The sequence below is a fragment of the Lotus japonicus genome, chromosome 4 (assembly GCF_012489685.1).
Source record: "Lotus japonicus ecotype B-129 chromosome 4, LjGifu_v1.2".
Taxonomy (NCBI): domain Eukaryota; kingdom Viridiplantae; phylum Streptophyta; class Magnoliopsida; order Fabales; family Fabaceae; genus Lotus; species Lotus japonicus.
In genome coordinates, this window is record NC_080044.1 from 76,018,910 (window position 1) to 76,039,702 (window position 20,793).

The 20,793-nt window shown below is 35.5% G+C and overlaps 3 protein-coding genes across 3 annotated transcripts; 2 read left to right on the forward strand and 1 right to left on the reverse strand.

Annotated features, from left to right (window-relative positions):
* Window positions 1–2,615: 2,615 nt before the first annotated feature.
* LOC130715536 (nodulin-26-like) lies at window positions 2,616–5,393 on the forward strand. Its single transcript, XM_057565653.1, has 5 exons — window positions 2,616–2,997; window positions 3,442–3,666; window positions 4,105–4,302; window positions 4,738–4,799; window positions 5,038–5,393. Exons 1-5 carry the CDS (start codon window positions 2,881–2,883, stop codon window positions 5,258–5,260), a joined length of 825 nt encoding a protein of 274 aa, XP_057421636.1. The 5' UTR covers window positions 2,616–2,880; the 3' UTR covers window positions 5,261–5,393.
* Window positions 5,394–7,254: 1,861 nt separating this feature from the next.
* On the reverse strand, window positions 7,255–9,904 carry LOC130714402 (seipin-2). Its single transcript, XM_057564304.1, has 2 exons — window positions 8,627–9,904; window positions 7,255–8,036 (listed from the first exon to the last, which is right to left on the reverse strand). Exons 1-2 carry the CDS (start codon window positions 9,806–9,808, stop codon window positions 7,551–7,553), a joined length of 1,668 nt encoding a protein of 555 aa, XP_057420287.1. The 5' UTR covers window positions 9,809–9,904; the 3' UTR covers window positions 7,255–7,550.
* Window positions 9,905–11,888: 1,984 nt separating this feature from the next.
* On the forward strand, window positions 11,889–20,732 carry LOC130711627 (probable LRR receptor-like serine/threonine-protein kinase RFK1). The gene is made up of 24 exons (XM_057561326.1): window positions 11,889–12,233; window positions 12,889–13,063; window positions 13,192–13,263; window positions 13,413–13,481; window positions 13,556–13,627; window positions 13,914–13,985; window positions 14,096–14,167; window positions 14,248–14,319; window positions 14,437–14,508; window positions 14,587–14,658; window positions 14,745–14,816; window positions 15,773–15,841; window positions 16,135–16,200; window positions 16,599–16,661; window positions 16,890–16,937; window positions 17,042–17,085; window positions 17,182–17,570; window positions 17,641–17,839; window positions 18,459–18,608; window positions 18,947–19,065; window positions 19,151–19,361; window positions 19,474–19,708; window positions 19,795–19,945; window positions 20,075–20,732. The coding sequence occupies exons 1-24, from the start codon at window positions 12,140–12,142 to the stop codon at window positions 20,441–20,443; spliced, it is 3,027 nt and encodes a 1,008-aa protein (XP_057417309.1). The 5' UTR covers window positions 11,889–12,139; the 3' UTR covers window positions 20,444–20,732.
* Window positions 20,733–20,793: the final 61 nt, after the last annotated feature.

Below are 20,793 nucleotides of genomic sequence, written 5' to 3' on the forward strand. Positions count from 1 at the left end.
CACAGCAGCTTATACTCCTCAGCAGAATGGAGTATCAGAGAGGAAGAATAGGACAATCATGAACATGGTGAGGTGTATGCTTACTGAGAAGCAAGTTCCCAGGGAATTCTGGCCAGAGGCAGTTAACTGGGCTGTCTATATACAGAATAGAAGTCCTACCATAGCAGTGAAGAACATCACACCTAAGGAATGTTGGAGTGGAAGCAAGCCATCAGTGCAATTTTTCAGGATTTTTGGGTGTGTAGCCCATGCTCATATACCTGATAGTCAAAGGAAAAAGCTTGATGATAGGAGTGTGAAATGCATTCATTTGGGAATCAGTGAAGAGTCCAAGGCTTATAGGCTATATGATCCAGTGTTAAAGAAGATTCTGATCAGTAGAGATGTGGTGTTTGATGAATCAAGTGGCTGGGATTGGCAGTCAGGAACAAAAAGGGTGGAGTTGCTTGAGAATCTTGGTGAAAAAGATGATGAAGAAGTTGTTGACACAACTGAGAATCCTACTGCATCTACAACAAGTGAGATAGAGCTGCATGCTAATCCAAGTTCAAATGACAATCTCTCTGAACAGGTGGACAATTATGGAGCCTCAGGCAGTACAGCACCTAGAGTGTTTGAAGAGGAGAGGGAAAGAAGAGGCAAGAGAAGTGTTGTACAACCCGTATGGATGAAAGAGTTTGTGTCTGGAGAAGATCTGAGTGATGAAGGACACAGTAATTTTGCTCTCACTGATGAGCTCCAGGGTGAAGAGTTCAGCTTTCTTTCCATTGCTTCAGATCCTATGACATTTGATGTAGCAGCTAAGAGTGAACACTGGAGAAAAGCTATGGATCTGGAAATACAGGCTATTGAAAAAAATAACACTTGGGAGCTGGCAGTACTTCCTAAAGGAGTGAAAAGTATTGGAGTTAAGTGGGTTTATAAGACAAAGCTGAATGAAAAAGGTGAGATTGAGAAGCATAAGGCCAGGTTGGTGGCTAAGGGATATGCACAACAACAAGGGGTGGATTTTACTGAGGTATTTGCACCTGTTGCTAGGTGGGATACTATAAGAACCATTCTTGCTTTGGCTGCTATCAGAGGCTGGACAATATTCCAATTAGATGTTAAAAGTGCATTTTTGCATGGAGAACTTGATGAGACAGTGTTTGTTGATCAACCTCAGGGGTATCAAGTCAAAGGTGCTGAGAGTAAGGTCTATAAGCTTCACAAAGCTCTTTATGGACTGAGGCAAGCCCCTAGAGCATGGTATAGTAAAATTGATGCCTACTTCCAGAAACAAAAGTTTGTAAGGTCAGAGGCAGATCATACACTATATGTCAAGCAAGGGAAGAATAATCTGGTGATTATTGTTAGTCTGTATGTTGATGATTTGATCTACACTGGAAACTGTGAGCTGATGATCAGTGAGTTTAAGTCATCCATGGAGAAGGAATTTGATATGAGTGACTTAGGCAGAATGAGCTATTTCCTGGGTGTTGAGATCTTGCAGAACACAGAAGGTATCTTCATGTGTCAAAGTAAGTATGCTAGAGAGGTTCTTAAGAGGTTTGGCATGGAGAATAGTAACCCTGTTAAAAACCCTGTGGTTCCAGGAACTAAGTTGGATAAAAAGGGTGGTGGAGCTGAAGTTGATGCTACTCAGTATAAGCAAATGATTGGAAGTTTGATGTACTTAACTGTGAGCAGACCTGATCTGATGTATGCTGTCAGCCTTGTGAGTAGATACATGGAGAAGCCAACAGATGTACATTTGCAAAGTGTTAAGAGGGTGATGAGATATTTGAGTGGCTCAGTTGATATGGGAATTCAGTATAAAAGAGCTGGAAACAGGGAATTGGTCTCTTATACTGACAGTGATTATGCTGGAGATATCGATGACAGGAAAAGTACTTCTGGATATGTCTTCATGCTTGGCTCAGGATCTGTGGCTTGGTCTTCAAAGAAGCAAGCAGTTGTTAGTCTCTCAACAACTGAGGCTGAGTTTATTGCTGCAGTTGCATGTGCTTGTCAATGTATTTGGCTTAGAAGAATTCTTTTCTCACTTGGTCATGTTCAGGACAAGTGCTCAATCATACACTGTGATAATAGCTCAACTATTAAGCTGTCAAAGAATCCTGTTATGCATGGAAGAAGCAAGCATATTGATGTACGCTATCATTTTCTGAGAGATTTGGTTCAAGAAGGAAGAATAGAGCTAGCTTACTGCAGCACTAATGAACAGCTGTCAGATATTATGACCAAACCTTTGAAGGTTGAGTTGTTTGAGAAACTGAGATCACAGTTGGGTGTGTGTAAGATCAATAGGATAAACTGAATTGCATGTTGCAAGTTCAGTTTAAGGGAGGGTGTTAAAGTTAGTTGTTTAGAATTAGTTGTATAGTGAAAGTCAAGTTGTATAAATAGGCTTTGAAGGTTAATGAATAAGTAATTGAAAGTTTTCAAACGCAAGAAACTTTTCTATTCTACTCTTTCTGTTAGTTTGTTTTTCACAAATTATTATTATTATTTTGGTCCAATTTTCTTTTTTTTGAAGTCTGGTCCAAAATTATTGTTTTGACTAAATTAAACTATTTATATCCCCCCACGTCTATAGTCTTCATTCCTCACCAACCTCATCAATCTTTATATGAAGAGATCACATCAACCCCTTCTTCCACGAGCTAAAACATCATATATTCCAGCAACCTCGAAAGATCAAATTCTTCAATATTAAAAAATACTATACATCCAATTAATCCAGGAACATAGTTAAATACTATATATAGAGGTGTTCGGTCGAAAAGACACATGTGCTGCATGTGGTCCAATCTTCTTTCTTTCCCATCTCAAAGAAACTAAATTTCCCTGTCCTTTTATTTCCTTGTAATTCTGTGGGTGATGGATCAAGATTCAGCATCAAATGGAGCCCATGAGACAGTTTTAAATGTAAGCAAGGATGTCTCTAACACTACTGAAGTCTCAGACACCTCTTTCACTGTTTCTTTCTTGCAAAAGGTGACTCCTAAGTCCTAATCTTTCTTTTCAATTCCTCTGTTTGCAAACTCATATGGGATTTGATTTGATGAATAGACAGTTGTCTCTTCTAGAATCTGATCAGAAGCTTATGTGAGTAGTTTCTGAATGACAGAATTGACACGTAGTAAAAAAACTGATACAAAAAGCTATGGAACTTGTGGTACAGTACATTCAGAGTCTATAGAGCTAGTTTAGTCACGGACCAAAAAACACTCGTATTTATCTAGTGTTTTTTTATAATGGAGAAGTTCCAATAATATGTGCTTTTTAGTGTGTATCCAAATAGGCTCATATTGTTAGAGATGAATAGGCACATATAATATTAAAGTATCTTTCTGAACTAATCTATTGATCAGATTGAACTTGAAAAATTGATTAGAAATGGCAATTTGAATTTGAGTCTGTTTGTTTTTATGAGTGCAGATAGTAGCTGAGGTGGTGGGAACATATTTTATGATATTTGCTGGTTGTGCTTCAGTGGTAGTGAACAAGAACAATGACAATGTGGTTACACTTCCTGGGATTTCAATTGTTTGGGGACTGGCTGTGATGGTGCTGGTTTACTCTGTTGGCCACATTTCTGGTGCCCATTTCAATCCTGCTGTCACCATTGCTTTTGCCACCAACAGAAGGTTTCCATGGAAGCAGGTGAGCCAAACTCAACACTTTTTCTTCTGAGATTCATTATTTGGTAAAACTAGATAGGAAATTAGGGGTCAAACTAGTTTATCATCTATAGCCAACTTTGTTTGAATTAGATGTAGACTTCTTGGCCCTTTCACACTGTAATATTTAAAATTTGTTTTTGTCTGAAACAACAAGTTATTGCACATTTAATAAAATAATGGAATTAGAGAGAGCATGTTCCTCTATTAGTCTATTCAATTGTCTCCATCTGTCTTTGAAATTATTGGCACCACCATGGTGGTATAGGCATATTTGAAAATTGAAAAGTCATCTGCAACCTGATTTCAAAATTAATTAAAATCAATTCTAGAGAGAAGCTTGATGAGTAGTTTCAAAATGCTGAATTGATTACGAAGAAAGGGAAGCTGATTCGAATGTTAATAATTGTTCTCCTTGTAGGTACCTACTTATATAGCAGCTCAGGTTCTTGGATCCACACTTGCAACTGGAACTCTCAGGCTAATATTCAATGGCAAGCATAATCAGTTTACAGGAACACTCCCAGCTGGGTCTAACTTACAAGCTTTTGTGATTGAATTCATAATCACTTTTTACCTTATGTTCATCATATCTGGGGTGGCCACTGATAATCGAGCAGTAATGTTTCTTTTGCATCCAAAAATTCCATTCTGCTGTTTGTTTGGTTATAAGTAGCTCTTATTTTACATAAAATATTTTGATTTAAAATTCCAATGAATTGGGGTTGGCCAATAATCACCACACCAATCTATGATTGAAAAGTAAATGTGATGCAATGTAATAGAAAAAGAGAGAAAAAGAAGAAAAAAAATGTTGAATAAGATGTGGAAGTATTGTAAGTGTTTAAAAGGATAGGATTTGACATTAAAAAAGTGCATGAATTGACTAGTTGTCTAGACATAGTTGTACCCTTTTGAAATATGTGGAAGATGTCTAAAAAGTTTACGTAATAAGACACATCTTGTACCAACAAAATCTATATTTGAAAATTGGTAAATCAAAGACCCCATTTGATGACTTTTAGCTCTTCATTTTGTTTTTTTTATCTTGCAGATTGGTGAGTTGGCTGGGATTGCCGTGGGATCTACAGTGCTCTTGAATGTGATGTTTGCAGGGTATAACCTTATCACAAAACTAGTTAACATAAGTGATTACATATTAAGAACATCATTATGTCATCACTCAAATATGTTAACCCTTAGTAAATTGCAACTCAAACTTTATTCTCATTTTTGTGAGCATGTATTCTTTATCATTTGAGATCATTCCACATGGAGGAAAAACCTAATACAACATTATCCCAATTATTTATGTTTGTGATATTTTCTAATAATATAGTTTCTTACATTATAGGCCAATAACTGGAGCATCAATGAACCCAGCAAGAAGCATAGGCCCTGCCATTGTGCATGGTGAATACAGAGGAATATGGATATACTTGGTGTCTCCAATTATGGGGGCAGTGGCTGGTGCATGGGTCTACAATATCGTTCGCTATACGGACAAGCCATTGCGTGAGATCACAAAGAGTGCCTCTTTTCTCAAAGGAGTACCTCGTAGTGGTGGCTCCAACTGATTTGAGCAAATGTATGAAAGTTGTCTTCAAGTGTTACTTAAGGATCATTGTTTTATATTTTAGTAAAATGATTTGAAAGAATTGATGTGGAAAAACTTGATGTTGAAATAGAGTGTTTTAAGATGGATGCATTCATACGGACTCGAACCCAACACCTTTACTTAAGCTAGAACAATTTCATATCAGTTGATCTACGCGTTTGGTGGTACACACACTTACATAATTTGTTTAAATTAATTAAGTAAAATAATTTTTAAAGTGTAATTGCAAATTGAAAATATATTTATAAGTATCATACCTAGAATCAAATCTATTTGAATATCCCAAAATCACTAATTCAGCATGTGGTCGGCACCATATGCTTTGGCCGACTTAGGTACCTCGCATCTCGACCAACTTAATTACATCTTATATCGACCATCACTTAAGAGTGAAGGTCTGAGCTAGTGAATTACTATTCTGGTGCGTGGTTGGCATCGTATACTTTGATTATCTCAAGTATTTTGCACCTCAACCAACTTACTTTATACCTCTCTGCTATCACTCATAGTGAAAGGCATAGTTGGAGGACTACTAGTGTGGCGCATGGTTCAACACCGTACACACTGGTTGATTTAATACTTAAGATCGATGAATTGAATTCATAAATACCCCAGTTGACATCGAAACTCGCAAAGAGCCATCGGCAAGATTAGTCTCTTAGTGCATCTCCAATACAAGGTTCTTAGTTCTTATTTTTGAGTTAAGAACTAAGAACTGAGTTCTTAACTATAAGAGGTGCTGACATGAAGTTCTTAATTCTTAAAAATAAGAACTGAGTTCTTATATAAGGAGTTTTACTTTTTGAGTTCTTAGCATAATTTTTTTTTCTCTCTCATCTAAATTACTTTATTACTTTATGAGTTTTGTTTTATTACTTTATGAAAATAAAAAGTATAAATAATGTGGTTGGTGAGACCAAATGAATAGTTGTAAGAACTAACTACTCATGTTGGAGCAAAATTGCTTGAGAGTAGGGGTGGAAATAGGTCGGGCCGAGCTAGGCTTTGCGTGGCCCAAGCCTGACCTGCATTCTCTTTTTGTGGCCTAAGCCTGGCATGTGGCCTATCAATAGGCAAAATTTTAAGGCTTGGCCTGGCCTTTTATAAGGTCTGACCTGACCTATAAGCCTACTTAAAAGTCTATTTAACAGAAAATTTCACCAAAAAAATGCCATTAGGCCAACGAGCTAATAGGCTAGCGGGCTAATAAGCCTTTTTATATATCATTTCATTTTCTTTTCAAATAAATAAACTTGTATATTATTGCATTTCAAAGAACAAAACCTCAATTATTTAAAACAAACACAACAAAAATTAAATTATATATAATTATATTATATTTATTTATATTATTAATAAAAATAATAGATATGTAGGCCGGCCTATCAGGCCAAACAGAGTTTTTTAATTGTTTGGGCATGACCTTTTTAGTTAAACAAGCCTTTTAAAAAGCCTAAGCCCAGTCTTTTTAATAAACGAGCCAAGCCAGGTCGAGCCTCAGACGAGCCGAGCCATAGACTCCTGCCGAACCGCCTGGCCTATTTACACCCCTACTTGAAAGTTGGCTAAGCACATGTGGCAATACGGGCCCACATGAATAGTGCTAAGAACTAAGAAATAAGAAGTAGCATTGGAGATACGGGCCCATCCTTAAGTGCTAGTTTCAAAGTTGTTGTAAATAGAATAGGAATTTATTGTTCATGTTTACAATTTACAGTTAGTTAGCTAGAATTAAATAGTTGAGAAGAGAGGGAGGATTGGACATACTTGTCTTGTGTGGGTTTTGTTGAGAATTTTGAGTTTCTCGAACACTCAAGGATTAGTTCATTCCTGTACCAATTTCATGCTAAACCTACACTTGGAAAATCTACTGATTCAATAAAATAGTCTGTCTCTTTTCAATTTTCATCACCAATTCTAACACACTATTATTTTCAGTTTTGGCAACTTCCATTGAAGGAACATTTAAATTCTTGATAGTAAAAAATAAATAAAAATCTCTTATTTATGGCTAGCCAAATGGACATAGATTTGGCCAAATCATATTATACATAGTGTGCAATTGAACATGTAACTTGTGACTAGAAAGGAAATTTAAGAGAAAGAAAAGTGGAAGGAAAAAAAAAAGAATTTTAGTTAGGATCCCTCACTAAACATAGATCTACAAGTCAAAATATGCTAGGTTATACTATTGGACAAAAAATCTTTCTCATACCACTCTCACTTTTTTCCGGGCGAAAGAACTAGGCTCAACTTGGGGGCTGAAGATTGTTTTGAGTACCATCACCTCGAGCAGAGCCACTCCTTTGCCTGGTTCTTGGAATAATTATAGGCCAACAGCACACGAGAACAAAGAGTAACTCCATCATGAATGCCATCATAGTGATCCATATAAATATGCTCATCTTCCAATGCCATATAATCCTCTTGAAAAAAGGAAGTTCTGATTCAACAATTATAGATGAGTCATACATTTGAGGAATGCCAGCGCCTGGTAGATATTCTGCTCGCTGCTCAAGGGTTACTTTTAAGCATGAAGTAGGTATATCCCCTTCAACAAAGCCTCTCATCTTGGCTTTAAGAGTCTGGGTTTCTGATCCATAGCCAGTAACAAGAGGAACAATCTTGAGGAAAGTCGTGATTAGACGGATAGGCTCACTTCTGAATTTTAACATGCAAGGTTGGCTCGAACTTGCAATTGTTTTACCCTCATAAGATAAGAAGTCTACCCTGACCTATAAAACATACAAGTAAAAGAAGAACTCATATCAACTGCAATTATATTATATCAGTTAAAATTCTTTAAGAGGAAGGTACAAGGAAATAGTAATTTTTACAGACTATATATGCTTACAGAAATTGTGATCAAACGGTTCACAAGTACAATTGATCCCCTTCTTTGTCTAATAAATCTAACAGTTACTCTAAAGTATCAACCCTCTAATCGTAGGAAACATGGCAGATACACAGAAATAATGTGGCAGAGAATCACATCAGTGGAAAATTTTACCCCTAAGCAAAGGCCTAGGTTTCATCTAACCACACTCCAACAATATTCAAATAATGTAAATTATAAGATATTCAGCTACCATTCTAACCATTTGAAAGTTGTCTGCAGAACAATCTTCAAAAGTATATACTAGTGATTTCAAATAGCTTATTTATACACCATCAGAGTCCCTTATACTATAATAGCCTTACACATTTATATTAAGAGAAAATGTAGAACTAGTAAAACATCATGATGACAGGGTAAACAGAAAAACTGCATAGAAGCTAAAGTCAAGTTAAAGCTTTCACTGATTGAGATGAACCAGATAGGTACCTGAAAGATTCCAAGATGTGTGTTATATTCTGACTCTGGCACAAGCAATGCAACAGTGACTTGCACCTTTTGCTTAGGAGGTATAACCCTTCTACTCATCCACTTGCCAACTGCAAGGTCATTCTCAGGATCATCACCACCACCAACACCGGCACACGATATCACAGGCACAAATGCAACAGGACTTTGCTTGGTGAAATCAAAATTCAAAACCTGCTTCATCTGAAGTGGCTTCTCCACCAAGTACTTCATCACAAACCCACTAACCACAACTGAAGAACCCAATAGACCAAACAAAATGCAGCAAACATAGATAGACCACAAAAATCCCCACCCACACCTAAAAGCAACATTCCAGAATGAATTCTGCTCACTGAACAATCCCTGAGCTGAAACACAACCCCACACTCTATCCAAAATCTCCATGAAAAAACTCTTCCCCTTTCTAATTGTTCCAAAAGGGTCCACAAAAAACATGCAACCATGAAACAATAACAACACTGGTGACTTCACAAAGAAAATGAAAACCTTGATTTGCATCATGATTACCCTAATCACCAACCCCGCCACAAATTCAAGCGAGCTCGACGGAGAATCACCATGATCCGCCGCCACCGAGTCAGCGGAATCGCCAGGTCCTTCGTCATCATGCGAAGCTGTAGTTATCGTCGATTCCTCGTTTCGTTCTTCGGTTACAACACTAGGAGGAGGAATTGAACGAAGTTTCTCTTCATCTGAATCGATTTTCTCGGGAGAACCACCGGTCTCCGCCGCAACCGAGTCAGCGGAATCGCCGGGTCCTTCGTCATGCGAAGCTGTAGTTATCGTCGATTCCTCGTTTCCCTCTTCAAACGAACGAATTTTCGCTTCATCTGAATCGATTTTCTTAGGAGAATTCTCATTTTCCTTCAAAATCGAGAGATTCGGATCATTCTGAAGGCTCGTTGTGGCAGTGTCGATTGAATCGCTGAAGGAATCGGTGTGGGTTGATTGCTTAGCCGGTGAGCGACGGCGAATTGAACGGCGGCGGATTGTGGAAGCTGGGGATGGGATGGGTGGGTCGGAAGCGGTGGCGGAAGATTCCGGGGAGTTGTCAGCGACGGCGGAGCAATGGTGGAAGGGGCAGTGGTGAAAGGCGTCGAAGAAAACGTCGTCGTGTTGGTTTTGTGGGCCTGGGTCCATTGATGATGGATTGGTTAGATTAGGATCATGTGAACTTCAGGTGGTTGCTTTTTCTATTTTGAATCTGCAAATTTGAGAATTTGCTTTCTCAAAAAGAAAAGTACATTCTTAAACCAAAATTGCAATTTTGATGGTGCAAAACTAATGTGAAAATTACATGTTGATACTTGATACTCATTTCTAAGATTGTAATGTGTAATGTAAGCATGTGACTGGGTAAAAAGATTTCAAAAATGTTCTATAACCTTGTAAGAACTATCAATCAAACAAATTCTTTTCAGCCACTTTTTAGGTTTTTATGTCGACTTTTTAGGGTTTTGTGCCGACTTTTGAGTTTTCGGCCGATTTTTTCGAGTCGGGCCGATTTTTAGGGTTTTCAGACGGCTTTTAAGTTTTCGGCCGATATTTGAGAGTCAGGTCGATTTTTAGGGTTATGGGCCGATTTTTGAGTTTCGAGTCGACTTTCACGTTTTCGGCCTATTTTTAGGGATTTCTTGCCGTTTTAGGGTTTTGACCCGCTTTTTAGGGTTTTGTGTCGATTTTTGAGTTTTCGGCTGATTATTGAGAGTCGGCCGATTTTTAGGGTTTTCAACTAATTTTTAGGTTTTCGGCCGATTTTTGGGTTTTCGGCCGACTTTCGGTTTTTCAGCCACTTTTTAGGCTTTTATGTCGACTTTTAAGGTTTCGGTCTATTTTTGACAGTCGGGCTGATTTTTAGGGTTTTCAACCGATTATATTAAGATAAAAACAATTAAATGAAGGAAATTCATTTATATTACCCAAACAAAGAATTTTACAATTGAGCGAATTTCAACATTTTATCCAAACAATAAAATTTGAAATTCAAGGGAATTCAATTGAATCATTTGAATTCCCTAGCATTTAAAATCCCTTGAATTTCTACAATCCCTCATCCAAACACAACCTTAGGGATAAAAAAATGTGAAATTTTTTTAGAGTAATCATTTTAGACTATAGTATAAGTCAAGTAAAAAACCATATTTAACCTTTTCTAAAAAATCTTTTTGTTGATGTATAAACTACTCCTATTAATTAAAGAAACAAGTGAAGAGAATACATGGTTTGATTTTTTTTTGAGATTAAAAACACTTAGAAGAACACCAATTTTAAGCTCAAAGCTATTAGAATTATGAAGGTCTAACTCAATCAAAAATCTAGTTCAAGAGTTGAAGGTTGTTCTATTCTTTATAATCAATTGTTAAGTTACATTTTTAATTAATGTGAGACTTCTAACCCATTCCTTGTGTTTGGGTTTATATCAAAAAACAAATTATGTTATGCTTCATATATTAAAGCTAAATGTGGTTAAAATTTAAATTGATTATAAGTAGTGTTAGCCTAAACAAATTGTTCTACATCTCACATTTTTTTTCCACTTTGAATAAGCTACATGCTCATACTTTAGGAAGCAAGCCTAAATTAAAAAAAAAATCATAAAACAAGGGTCCCAAAACTGTTGGGCCACCGTTTTTGACGAAATATCCCTGCAGACAGCCATAATCATCTAGTTGTATGACTTTGAATTGTTAGGATTTTTGTTCATTAACATCGTTTAGTATAGAAATTAGAAAAAGAAACTAGTTGATCTTATTGAAGTTATCTTAGTATGAGAGAAAATGACAAAAAAACAGATTATTGAAGATATTTAGCACGAGAGAAAAAGAAGAGTAGATTATCTAAGTTATTGAGTATTGGAGAAAAAAAAAAGAGAAAAAACGAGCATGTTAAATAGAAAGTGCTAGGAATTGACAATTTTATTGTAAGTACTGCTTACATGTTGACTAACTTGATAATAACAAAGTAACATTTCAGAATATTGTGTGTTTGATTTTTTGTGTGGATGTGAGAACCACGCTGGTGAGTGATATGTAAATACCATTGTAAGTGATTTATGCTCCCGCTGGATCGAGACATACCTTAACGAGTGGTAATTAGTGGTGGTGATCGGAGTCGAACTCACTCAATTTTAATAAAGAAAAAAATATTGACGTAATACATAACCACATCATCACTTACTTCATTTTCATGTGTCTGCAAAACATCTCCATCTCATATCTATGTTCTTTACTTTTCAACCAATGGAATAATTTTCCTATTGATTTATGAAAAACAGTGCATCCAAAAGTACACACATTCTCTCTCTCTCTCTCTCTTGCTCTGTCTGTAATTGCTAAACTGCGAACTGCCGATTATCAAAGGGAAGAAGAAGAAGTAGTAATGAGAACAAAACTACCAATCTAATATTGTGCTCAATTGGTGGTGGTCGTGCTGCTTCCGCTTCTACTTGCTTTTCAAAGTAAAGTATATAAGATGCTGACAAGGACCCTCTTTGCTTTCTCAATCATTTCATTGGGTTGCTTCACATGTCTGGAATATGCAGAATCCAAACTACCCCATCAAGAGGGTAACCATCACTTTTCCATTCTTTTATAGTAGTATCTTGTAGATTAATTGCTCAACAAATTAAGCATCAAAATGAGATCATAAAAAGCTTGTGTTTGCTTGTTGCAAGTTGCATCATTTACCTTGGTTCTAATGACCATTTTTCACTGTTTCTGTGTTGCTACTAGTAGCACGCATCTTAGATATTTTTTCAAGTTTATGTGTAAGTTCCACTTGTATTTCTAAATATATTGATGTGCTGCAAAATGACAGAAATTATTCCTATTATTAGTTAAGGTCATAATTTAATTCATGAAGACCAAATAGAAAAAAACATCTCTGTTCAACTGTTTGGTATGTGTTTCCAGCATTCACTTCTTTCTTAATAAGCTAACCTGGTAAGTTTGATAGCTTTATGTGAAACCTGAAATTGAAAAGTAACTAAAGTTGAAAAAAGATTAAAACTAGAATTAGGTTTTCACTCTTTTTTTTATAGTGTTCTTAGTGGTTGGTTTACCTACTGCATTAAAAAGTTAAACTGAATTGTCTTTACTGATTTACTCCTTCGTTGTCAATATCAAGTTAGCTTGTAAATTCTGATGCCAGTTGTCCTAATTATGGAGATTCCTAACATTATTTGTTATGTTATGATTATGTTGTCCTCAAATGTTTATCAGTGAATGCTCTTAAAGAAATCACCAGCACAATGGGTGTCAACTATTGGAAGTTTGATAGTGACTCTTGTGAAATTGAAATTGTGGGGTTAACACCAGAATCACCTGCTGGATCTGAAAGTAGCATTGATTGTGATTGCTCTTTTGAAAATGGTACCTTCTGCCATGTAGTAAGGATGTAAAAATCTCTTTATCTTATCTCAAGTGTTTTCAAGTTATTTTTAACCTTTGCTACATTTCCTAATATAGTTATCTGTTTTTATAATTGACTAGCGTAATTTACAAAATAAAATTTCAATGTTTCAGTATGCTCAAGGGGTACAACCTTCCGGGCATGCTTCCACCTCAACTGGTTAAGCTTCCTTACCTCAAAGAAGTGTATGAACTATGAACACCTAAAAAAAGCTACATTACTTGTTTGATGTTAAAATTTAGTTTCTATGTTTTTTCACCTCAACTTATTTTTGTTCCCATATCGGTTGAACTTACTGCATTGCCAATTGAAATGAAACTTGCTCTCATTGTAGTGATTTTGCTTTGAACTACCTAAATGGTGCAATTCCAAAGGAGTGGGCTTCAATGAACCTAACTTCAATGTACGTTCTTATCAATTGAATATAGTTTTCTTTCAGTTACTTTCCTTTTATATTAAACACAACATATTATGCAGCTCTCTACTTGTTAATCGTTTATCAGGGGAAATTCCAAAGGAGTTGGGAAATATTACCAGTCTAACATACCTGTAAGTTTATAAATAAATTTATTCCCATTTGTTTTTAATTTTCTGAAGATTTATGCTGATAGAAGTTCAATAGTGAAACTAAATTTCTGTCTCAATATTTCTTGTGATATGGATATTGCTAGATGGTTCGAACTAAAAGGTTCAACTATTAAGTTACCTGTATAATGCGATTGTTTACCTAGCTAGAATTATTAAATGTTATTAGTGTTTAGTTGCATTTAAATTACTTTCTCTTTCTCATGGACATCTTTAATTTTCATTTCCTTTTACTCTGACCTCAAATCAGGAACCTTGAAGCTAACCAATTTTCTGGTCTTGTTCCCTCTGAACTTGGAAGTCTACTTAACCTGCAAACTTTGTAAGACAATGAGTTTCGATTTATTTTCCAAGATTCATGTGTTTTATTTTCAAATATATGTGAAAGATGTTTGTATCTGATAGTTCTCATATGCAATATTATCCTTTCAGGATTTTATCATCTAATAAGTTGTCCGGGAATTTACCTGGCACATTTGCTCATTTACAGAATTTGATAGATTTGTAAGTTCTGATTAGCCTTTTTACTTGGAAATACATACTTACACTTCCCCTAATGAGTTTAAATTTTTGGCCTGTTGCAGTAGGATAAATGATAATAGTTTCAACGGAAAAATACCTAGCTTCATCCAGAATTGGAAATTACTTGAAAGACTGTGAGATTTCATATTCTCTCTCTCTCTCTCTCTCTCTCTCTCTCTCTCTCTATTCTCATAGTTTTTTACAATAGCCTACATTATGTTTATTCTCATTTATAATGTACATCATTGAAGAGAAATGCATGGAAGTGGACTCGAGGGGCCAATCCCATCAAATATATCTCTTTTGAGTAATTTATCTCAACTGTAAGTAAAATTCCTACTATGTACATCTTACTTGTTATGTATATAATATATAAACTCATGGTGGAAAGTATGATACAGGAGGATTACTGACATAAAGGGTCCAAGCCAGGAATTTCCTATTTTAAGCAACATGACAGGAATGATAAGATTGTATGATGAATTTTGTGTGCTAAAAATAGTTGGTATATTTTATCTTCTATTGTTTAAATTAAAGTAATTGAGGCTTTTCTGTTTAGGATTTTGAGAAGTTGTAATATTACTGGAGAACTTCCTAGCTACTTCTGGACAATGAAGAATTTGGAAATGTTGTAAGTAAAACATTTGACTTTTTTATGCCTTTGGTTGTTTTCCAATTCTTGTCAAAGGCACAAAATATATCGGCACATAAAAATATTACTCTTTGCATAATTGGAAAGAATCTATTGTTATTGAGGAGAGTAATCTCCTTCAAGGGTTTCCCATTATAACTGGCCCACTGCTCTGTTTTTCCAAATACAAACTCAATAGATGACTCCCCAATCTCACATCCCCCTATTTATATATCTAACTAATCCCCAGCTAGTAACTACTAACTGCTACAACTGTACAACAACCCTTACTACTATAAAAGCTCCTAACTAATTTTTCCTTTCTCTTAACTTCCTAACCGTATAACAAAGCAATATATGTGCCTGTAACTATGAATCATTGATTTAGTTAGTGATAATGAAAATCTAGGTGATTTTTTAGAAACCATCATGCCTTGGAAGATCATGGTAGTCCATATTTGAAGAATGCCATTCTGATAAATAGTATTTAGGATAGTAGAACAAATGAAAGGAGGGCTATGAAAGTTTTAAACCTAAAAAAGAGCTTCAGTTAAATTGAATCATCTAATGTTTTCTACTTAATCAATCATATTGTTATAAATAGACTAATAATCAGCTGCATATTTATTTATTCCCTAGTATTCAATATATGCAACTAGTTCTAATGGAACCTTAACATATGTATATAGGGAAATACCTATGCTAATGTAATCATTTGATGCAATGGTGTAGGCTAACTGCACCAATCTGTTATTAGTTCGTTCTTTGAGGCTGCAATGAATAGCCTATTTTTAAAATCAAAATTGCTTCCAAGAGCAAACTACATGTTACAGATTCATGATGACATAAAAATGCTAATCCATAACTAAAAGAGTAGTTGTATATTCACATAACTCTAATTAAGAAACCAAACAACTTAATGAAAGAAATTTATAATATTTCTTCATCTTTTATAGGGATCTCAGTTTCAATAAGTTGGTTGGGAGAATACCAGAAACTGTACATGTGGGGCATTTGAGATTTGTGTAAGTTTACTTCTCTAAATTTTAGAATATGTTGCATTGAACTATGAGTAGAATAATTAATTGCACTTCTGTCTCTCGACTATTATGAAGGAGCTGAAACTTATCTAAAATCACAAATTCGCATGCTAGAATATCAGCAACCGAGGGTTGAAGAAGGAATTCATTTATTATTTACTTGTGAATTGTGTTTGTTTTTAACCTTGTATGTAGACATGTACCATTTAGAAAGGCTCCTTATGGCCTCAGTTACAATTTTGTAACAGTAAATAATTTTCTCCATCGTTATTTTTCAGCTTCCTAACTGGCAACATGCTGAGTGGTAATGTACCTGACTCAATCTTGATGGATGGAAGCAATGTGTATGTTACTTACCTGAGTCATTTCAACCTCAATAATGCAAAGTATCATTTACTGCTCAAATTGTGTTCACATGTATTCTTCTGAGTTGTTATCTTGCTACCAGCAGGCTGAGGGGGCTAACATTTCAAATTTCAATCATACTTGCTCTTTCTCTCTGCTTATGCCCTTAGGAATTCCTAAATTTGTTTCGCACAATTGTGGAAAAATGAATTCAATCTGGTTACAGTTTGTTCTTGTTTAGACATTTCTCTATTTCTCTGTAGAACATTTTTTATGCAGACTTTAACAATATCAAATAGCTTGTTAAGTGAATTTTTCTCTAGTTGATGAATGTGATTTTATATATATGATGAATAATTTTCTGCTGATAGTAGTTCTTTTTTATCTTTGTATGCAGTGATCTTTCTTACAACAACTTTACGTGGCAAGGACCTGGACAACCTGCTTGCGGAGATTACCTGTAAGAAAGAAGATTCTTTTGCAATAATTATTTCTAGGACATTGGTTTTTTTATACACCATAATTCTTACACTATTCATACTTTTTCTAGTTTAGGAAAATTAAGATAGAGAGGGGTCTGTGTTGGAATCTGCTCTTTTTGTTGTTAATTACTATTTTTTCCTATGTATCTTTAACTTCGATGTTATTTCAAAGCTAATGATTGTTACACCTTGTTTAACTTGATCAGGAATTTAAACCTAAACTTGTTCCGGAGCTCCTTAGGGATCAATGCATTGTAAGAGCCTATCTTTTTATTCTTCCATAATTTTGATAAATTGATTATGCTGTGTTCAAAAGTGGAGTTCTAGTGATATCATTGCCACTCTTGGTTCATGACAGGCAGGGGATTCTTCCATGTTCACAAACTTTCAACTGTCCTAGATGTAAGTATATAGACTTCTACATTTGGAACGTTTTGCTACTTTATCCAATCTGAGAGAGCTTACATTCAATTTCTTTTACATTATCCATTATTGTAGATGCAACATGTTTGCACGTCAACTGTGGTGGAAAAGATATACACGTGAAGGAAAATGGTGAAAATATCCTCTATGTAGGAGATGGTGATGTGGTGGGTGGTGCTGCAAAATATTTTAATGATTATAAAAATTACTGGGGGTTTAGTAGCACCGGTGACTTCATGGATGATGGTGATTTCCAAAATACACGTTACACCAAGTCTTTGTCATCTTCAAATATCCCGGAGTTATACACAACAGCTCGTGTCTCTCCGATTTCACTGTCTTATTTTCACTATTGCTTGGAAAATGGGAAGTATACTGTAAATCTCCATTTTGCAGAAATTATATTTTCCAATGAGAAGATATATAGAAGTCTTGGAAAGCGCTTATTTGATATCTATATTCAGGTATTGATCAATATTAAGAAATTATGTTCTGTTGTCCAAATCAGGATTTAACAAGATTGCGTTGTTGCAGGAAAGATTAGTTTGGAAGGATTTTAATATTGAAGATGAAATACACGTTGCTCTAAAACCACGGACAATCTCAATATATAATGTCACTGTAACTGACAATATTTTGGAGATTCGATTCTACTGGGCTGGCAAGGGAACTACAAGAATTCCTGTTAGTGGAGTTTATGGTCCCCTCATATCAGGTTTCTCTATTGTTTCTGGTGAGTCATATAATGATTTGGGGCGAATGTTTGAAATACATTTGATCTCAAGATAGCATATCTCAATTGCTTGGGTATTTTACATACTTCAGTTTCCTTAAGGGATATTTTGGTGTATAAAAGATAAAGATGGAAAGTTTTGACAGGACATCTTTCCTCAAATTTTCTTTTATAACTTCAATACCAGAAGTTATCAATTTGAAAATGAAAACTCCTTCATTAACAACCTTATGCACACAAATGGATCATGAGCATTGAGCTTGTTGGTTTAATCCTGGCCTTGGACCCTTGGTATACAGAAGAGTAGCATTGTATGTTTTTCATGAATAACATTTGAAAGGCACGAAATGGAGTAACACAATCTTAAATTGTTGGCAATCTAGAAATTTTCTTGCATGCTGGAAAATTTATTTTTGTAAAAGACTTAGCAATTAAATATGCTTCTCCATCCATAAAGTTGATTATTAATGGTGACATGGCTAACCAGAGCTTCTCTTCCTTTCTTCTGCGATTGAACAAAGCTTCTTACGTTTTAAAGTTTGGTTTTAACTTATATATTTTGACACCGTTCTGTTTTTATTTGGGTAACCAGAATAGCTCTCTTGTATTTTTCTTCCAGATTCTAAACCTTGTGCTGACCCAAAAAAGGGAAGGCGTAAAATAGTCATTGGAGTTGGCTTTGGAGTTTCAGCTCTATGTCTAGTCCTTATTATAGTAGGAATCTTTTGGAGGAGAGGCTACATCAAAGGAATAATTAGAAGAGAAAAAGGTGAATACATGTTCATATCATTCTCAAATCAGTTCATTTAATTTGCTACATAATGATTTCCATGCTCAAACTTCTAGCAAATCAACCTCTTAGCCATTATATCTGGGAAGTTAGCTAACATATATTCAAATCCTCTGTGTTTAGCTCCATTCTCCTCTATCTAGTGAAGGCTTCCTTGTTTTGTCTTTGTTCTCTTCATATAAACACTTTTCTAGCATTCCCGACTTGTCCTCCATCGAGGCAATTCACCTCATTGGTCAAAGTACCGTTACAAAAGCAGCTTCAAGTTTCATAAAAAATTTCAAATACTTCACATATTTTGTGCTTGAATCGGACAGGTATCAAAGGTCAAGATTTTCAGCAGGGAACGTTTACCTTAAAACAAATTAGAGATGCCACAGATGACTTCAGTCCTGATAACAAGATTGGAGAAGGTGGTTTTGGTCCTGTCTACAAGGTATTAGGGTAAACACAACTTCTTTTCCAATCATAGAAAATTCTGTTTATCTCAATCATGTAAAATTCTAAGTAATGGATTGCAGGGTCAATTATCGGATGGTACATGGGTCGCGGTCAAACAACTCTCATCAAAGTCCCGGCAGGGAAACCGTGAATTTTTAAATGAGATAGGCATGATATCTTGTGTGCAACACCCTAATCTTGTGAAACTTCATGGATGTTGCACTGAAGGGGATCAATTGATCTTGGTGTATGAGTACATGGAAAATAATAGCCTGGCCCGAGCTTTATTCAGTGAGTTTTCCCCTAGCAGCGAAATTATCATTTTTTTTTTCTTTTCAACAAATTAATATGTGATCATGATTCATATTAATTCAACAATAACTACTTTTTGCTCATTCCATAGGTTCAAAAGATCAGCTTAACCTAGATAGGCCAACAAGGCTCAGGATCTGTATTGGCATAGCAAAAGGTCTTGCATTTCTCCATGAAGAATCAAGACTAAAGATTGTTCATCGAGATATCAAAGCCACTAATGTGTTGCTGGATGGGAACTTAAACCCTAAAATATCTGATTTTGGGTTGGCTAAGCTTGATGAAGAGGATAAAACCCATGTCACCACTAGAGTGGCTGGGACAATGTCAGTCATCTCACCCTTCATAATACAACTCTCAAGTGTTTTCTTTTTGCGAATCAGAATCAGAATCTGTTAATTTTGTTTTGCAGAGGATATATGGCACCGGAATATGCATTATGGGGTCACCTGTCTTATAAGGCTGATGTTTACAGTTTTGGAGTTGTGGTCTTGGAAATTGTTAGTGGAAAGAACAATAACAATTACATGCCAAGTGATAATTGTGTATGCCTTTTAGATAGGGTATTCTACTACACTTCAACCCCTTATCTATTTTTTAGGATTATAAATCCCCTTGTTTTGATAGTTATACACCGCAAACATATGCCATTTTCGCCATGTGAAAGAAAGATAACAAAATTCACATTGCAGGCATATCATCTGCAACAGACTGAAAACTTGGTGAAATTGGTTGATGAAAGCTTGGGATCAAAGGTAAACCCAACTGAAGCACAAAATATGCTGAAAGTAGCTCTCCTGTGCACAAATACATCACCATCACTTAGGCCTACAATGTCTGAGGTTGTAAACATGCTTGAAGGAAGAATAAGCATTCCAGATGTTGACCCAGAAACAAGTGTTTTCCGTGAAGATTTAAGGTTTAAAGCCATGAGGGACATCCGTCAACACAAGGAAAATCACAGTTTGAGCACAAGCCAAACAGACAATTCAACAGGGCTCACGCATAGCTTTCCCTCAACATCTGGCAATGACATGCATCAGATATCCTCAGAATCATGATACAGCATGAACGAGGTTTAATCTTTCAGAGAAAACAAAACAAAATGATCATTATTGTAGCAGATAGCAGATTTGAGCTTAATAGTTTACAATTGATTCTCACATGCCTTGGTGAGTTCACAATCTAAACTTTTGCGTAAATTTACAACTGTTCTCTTCTCCAGGGATAAGTAGTACAAGGTTCTTTTATTTTTTCCTTAAGGTAGAGCCTTTCTTTCACTACATATAGTTTTTGGGAAACAATGTACATATAGATTTTAGCCTAAAGCATATCTTACTCTTTTTTTTATTGTCAATGAAGACCAGATATTAAATTAATTTCTCAAGCCATGCAAAACAACAACTACAAA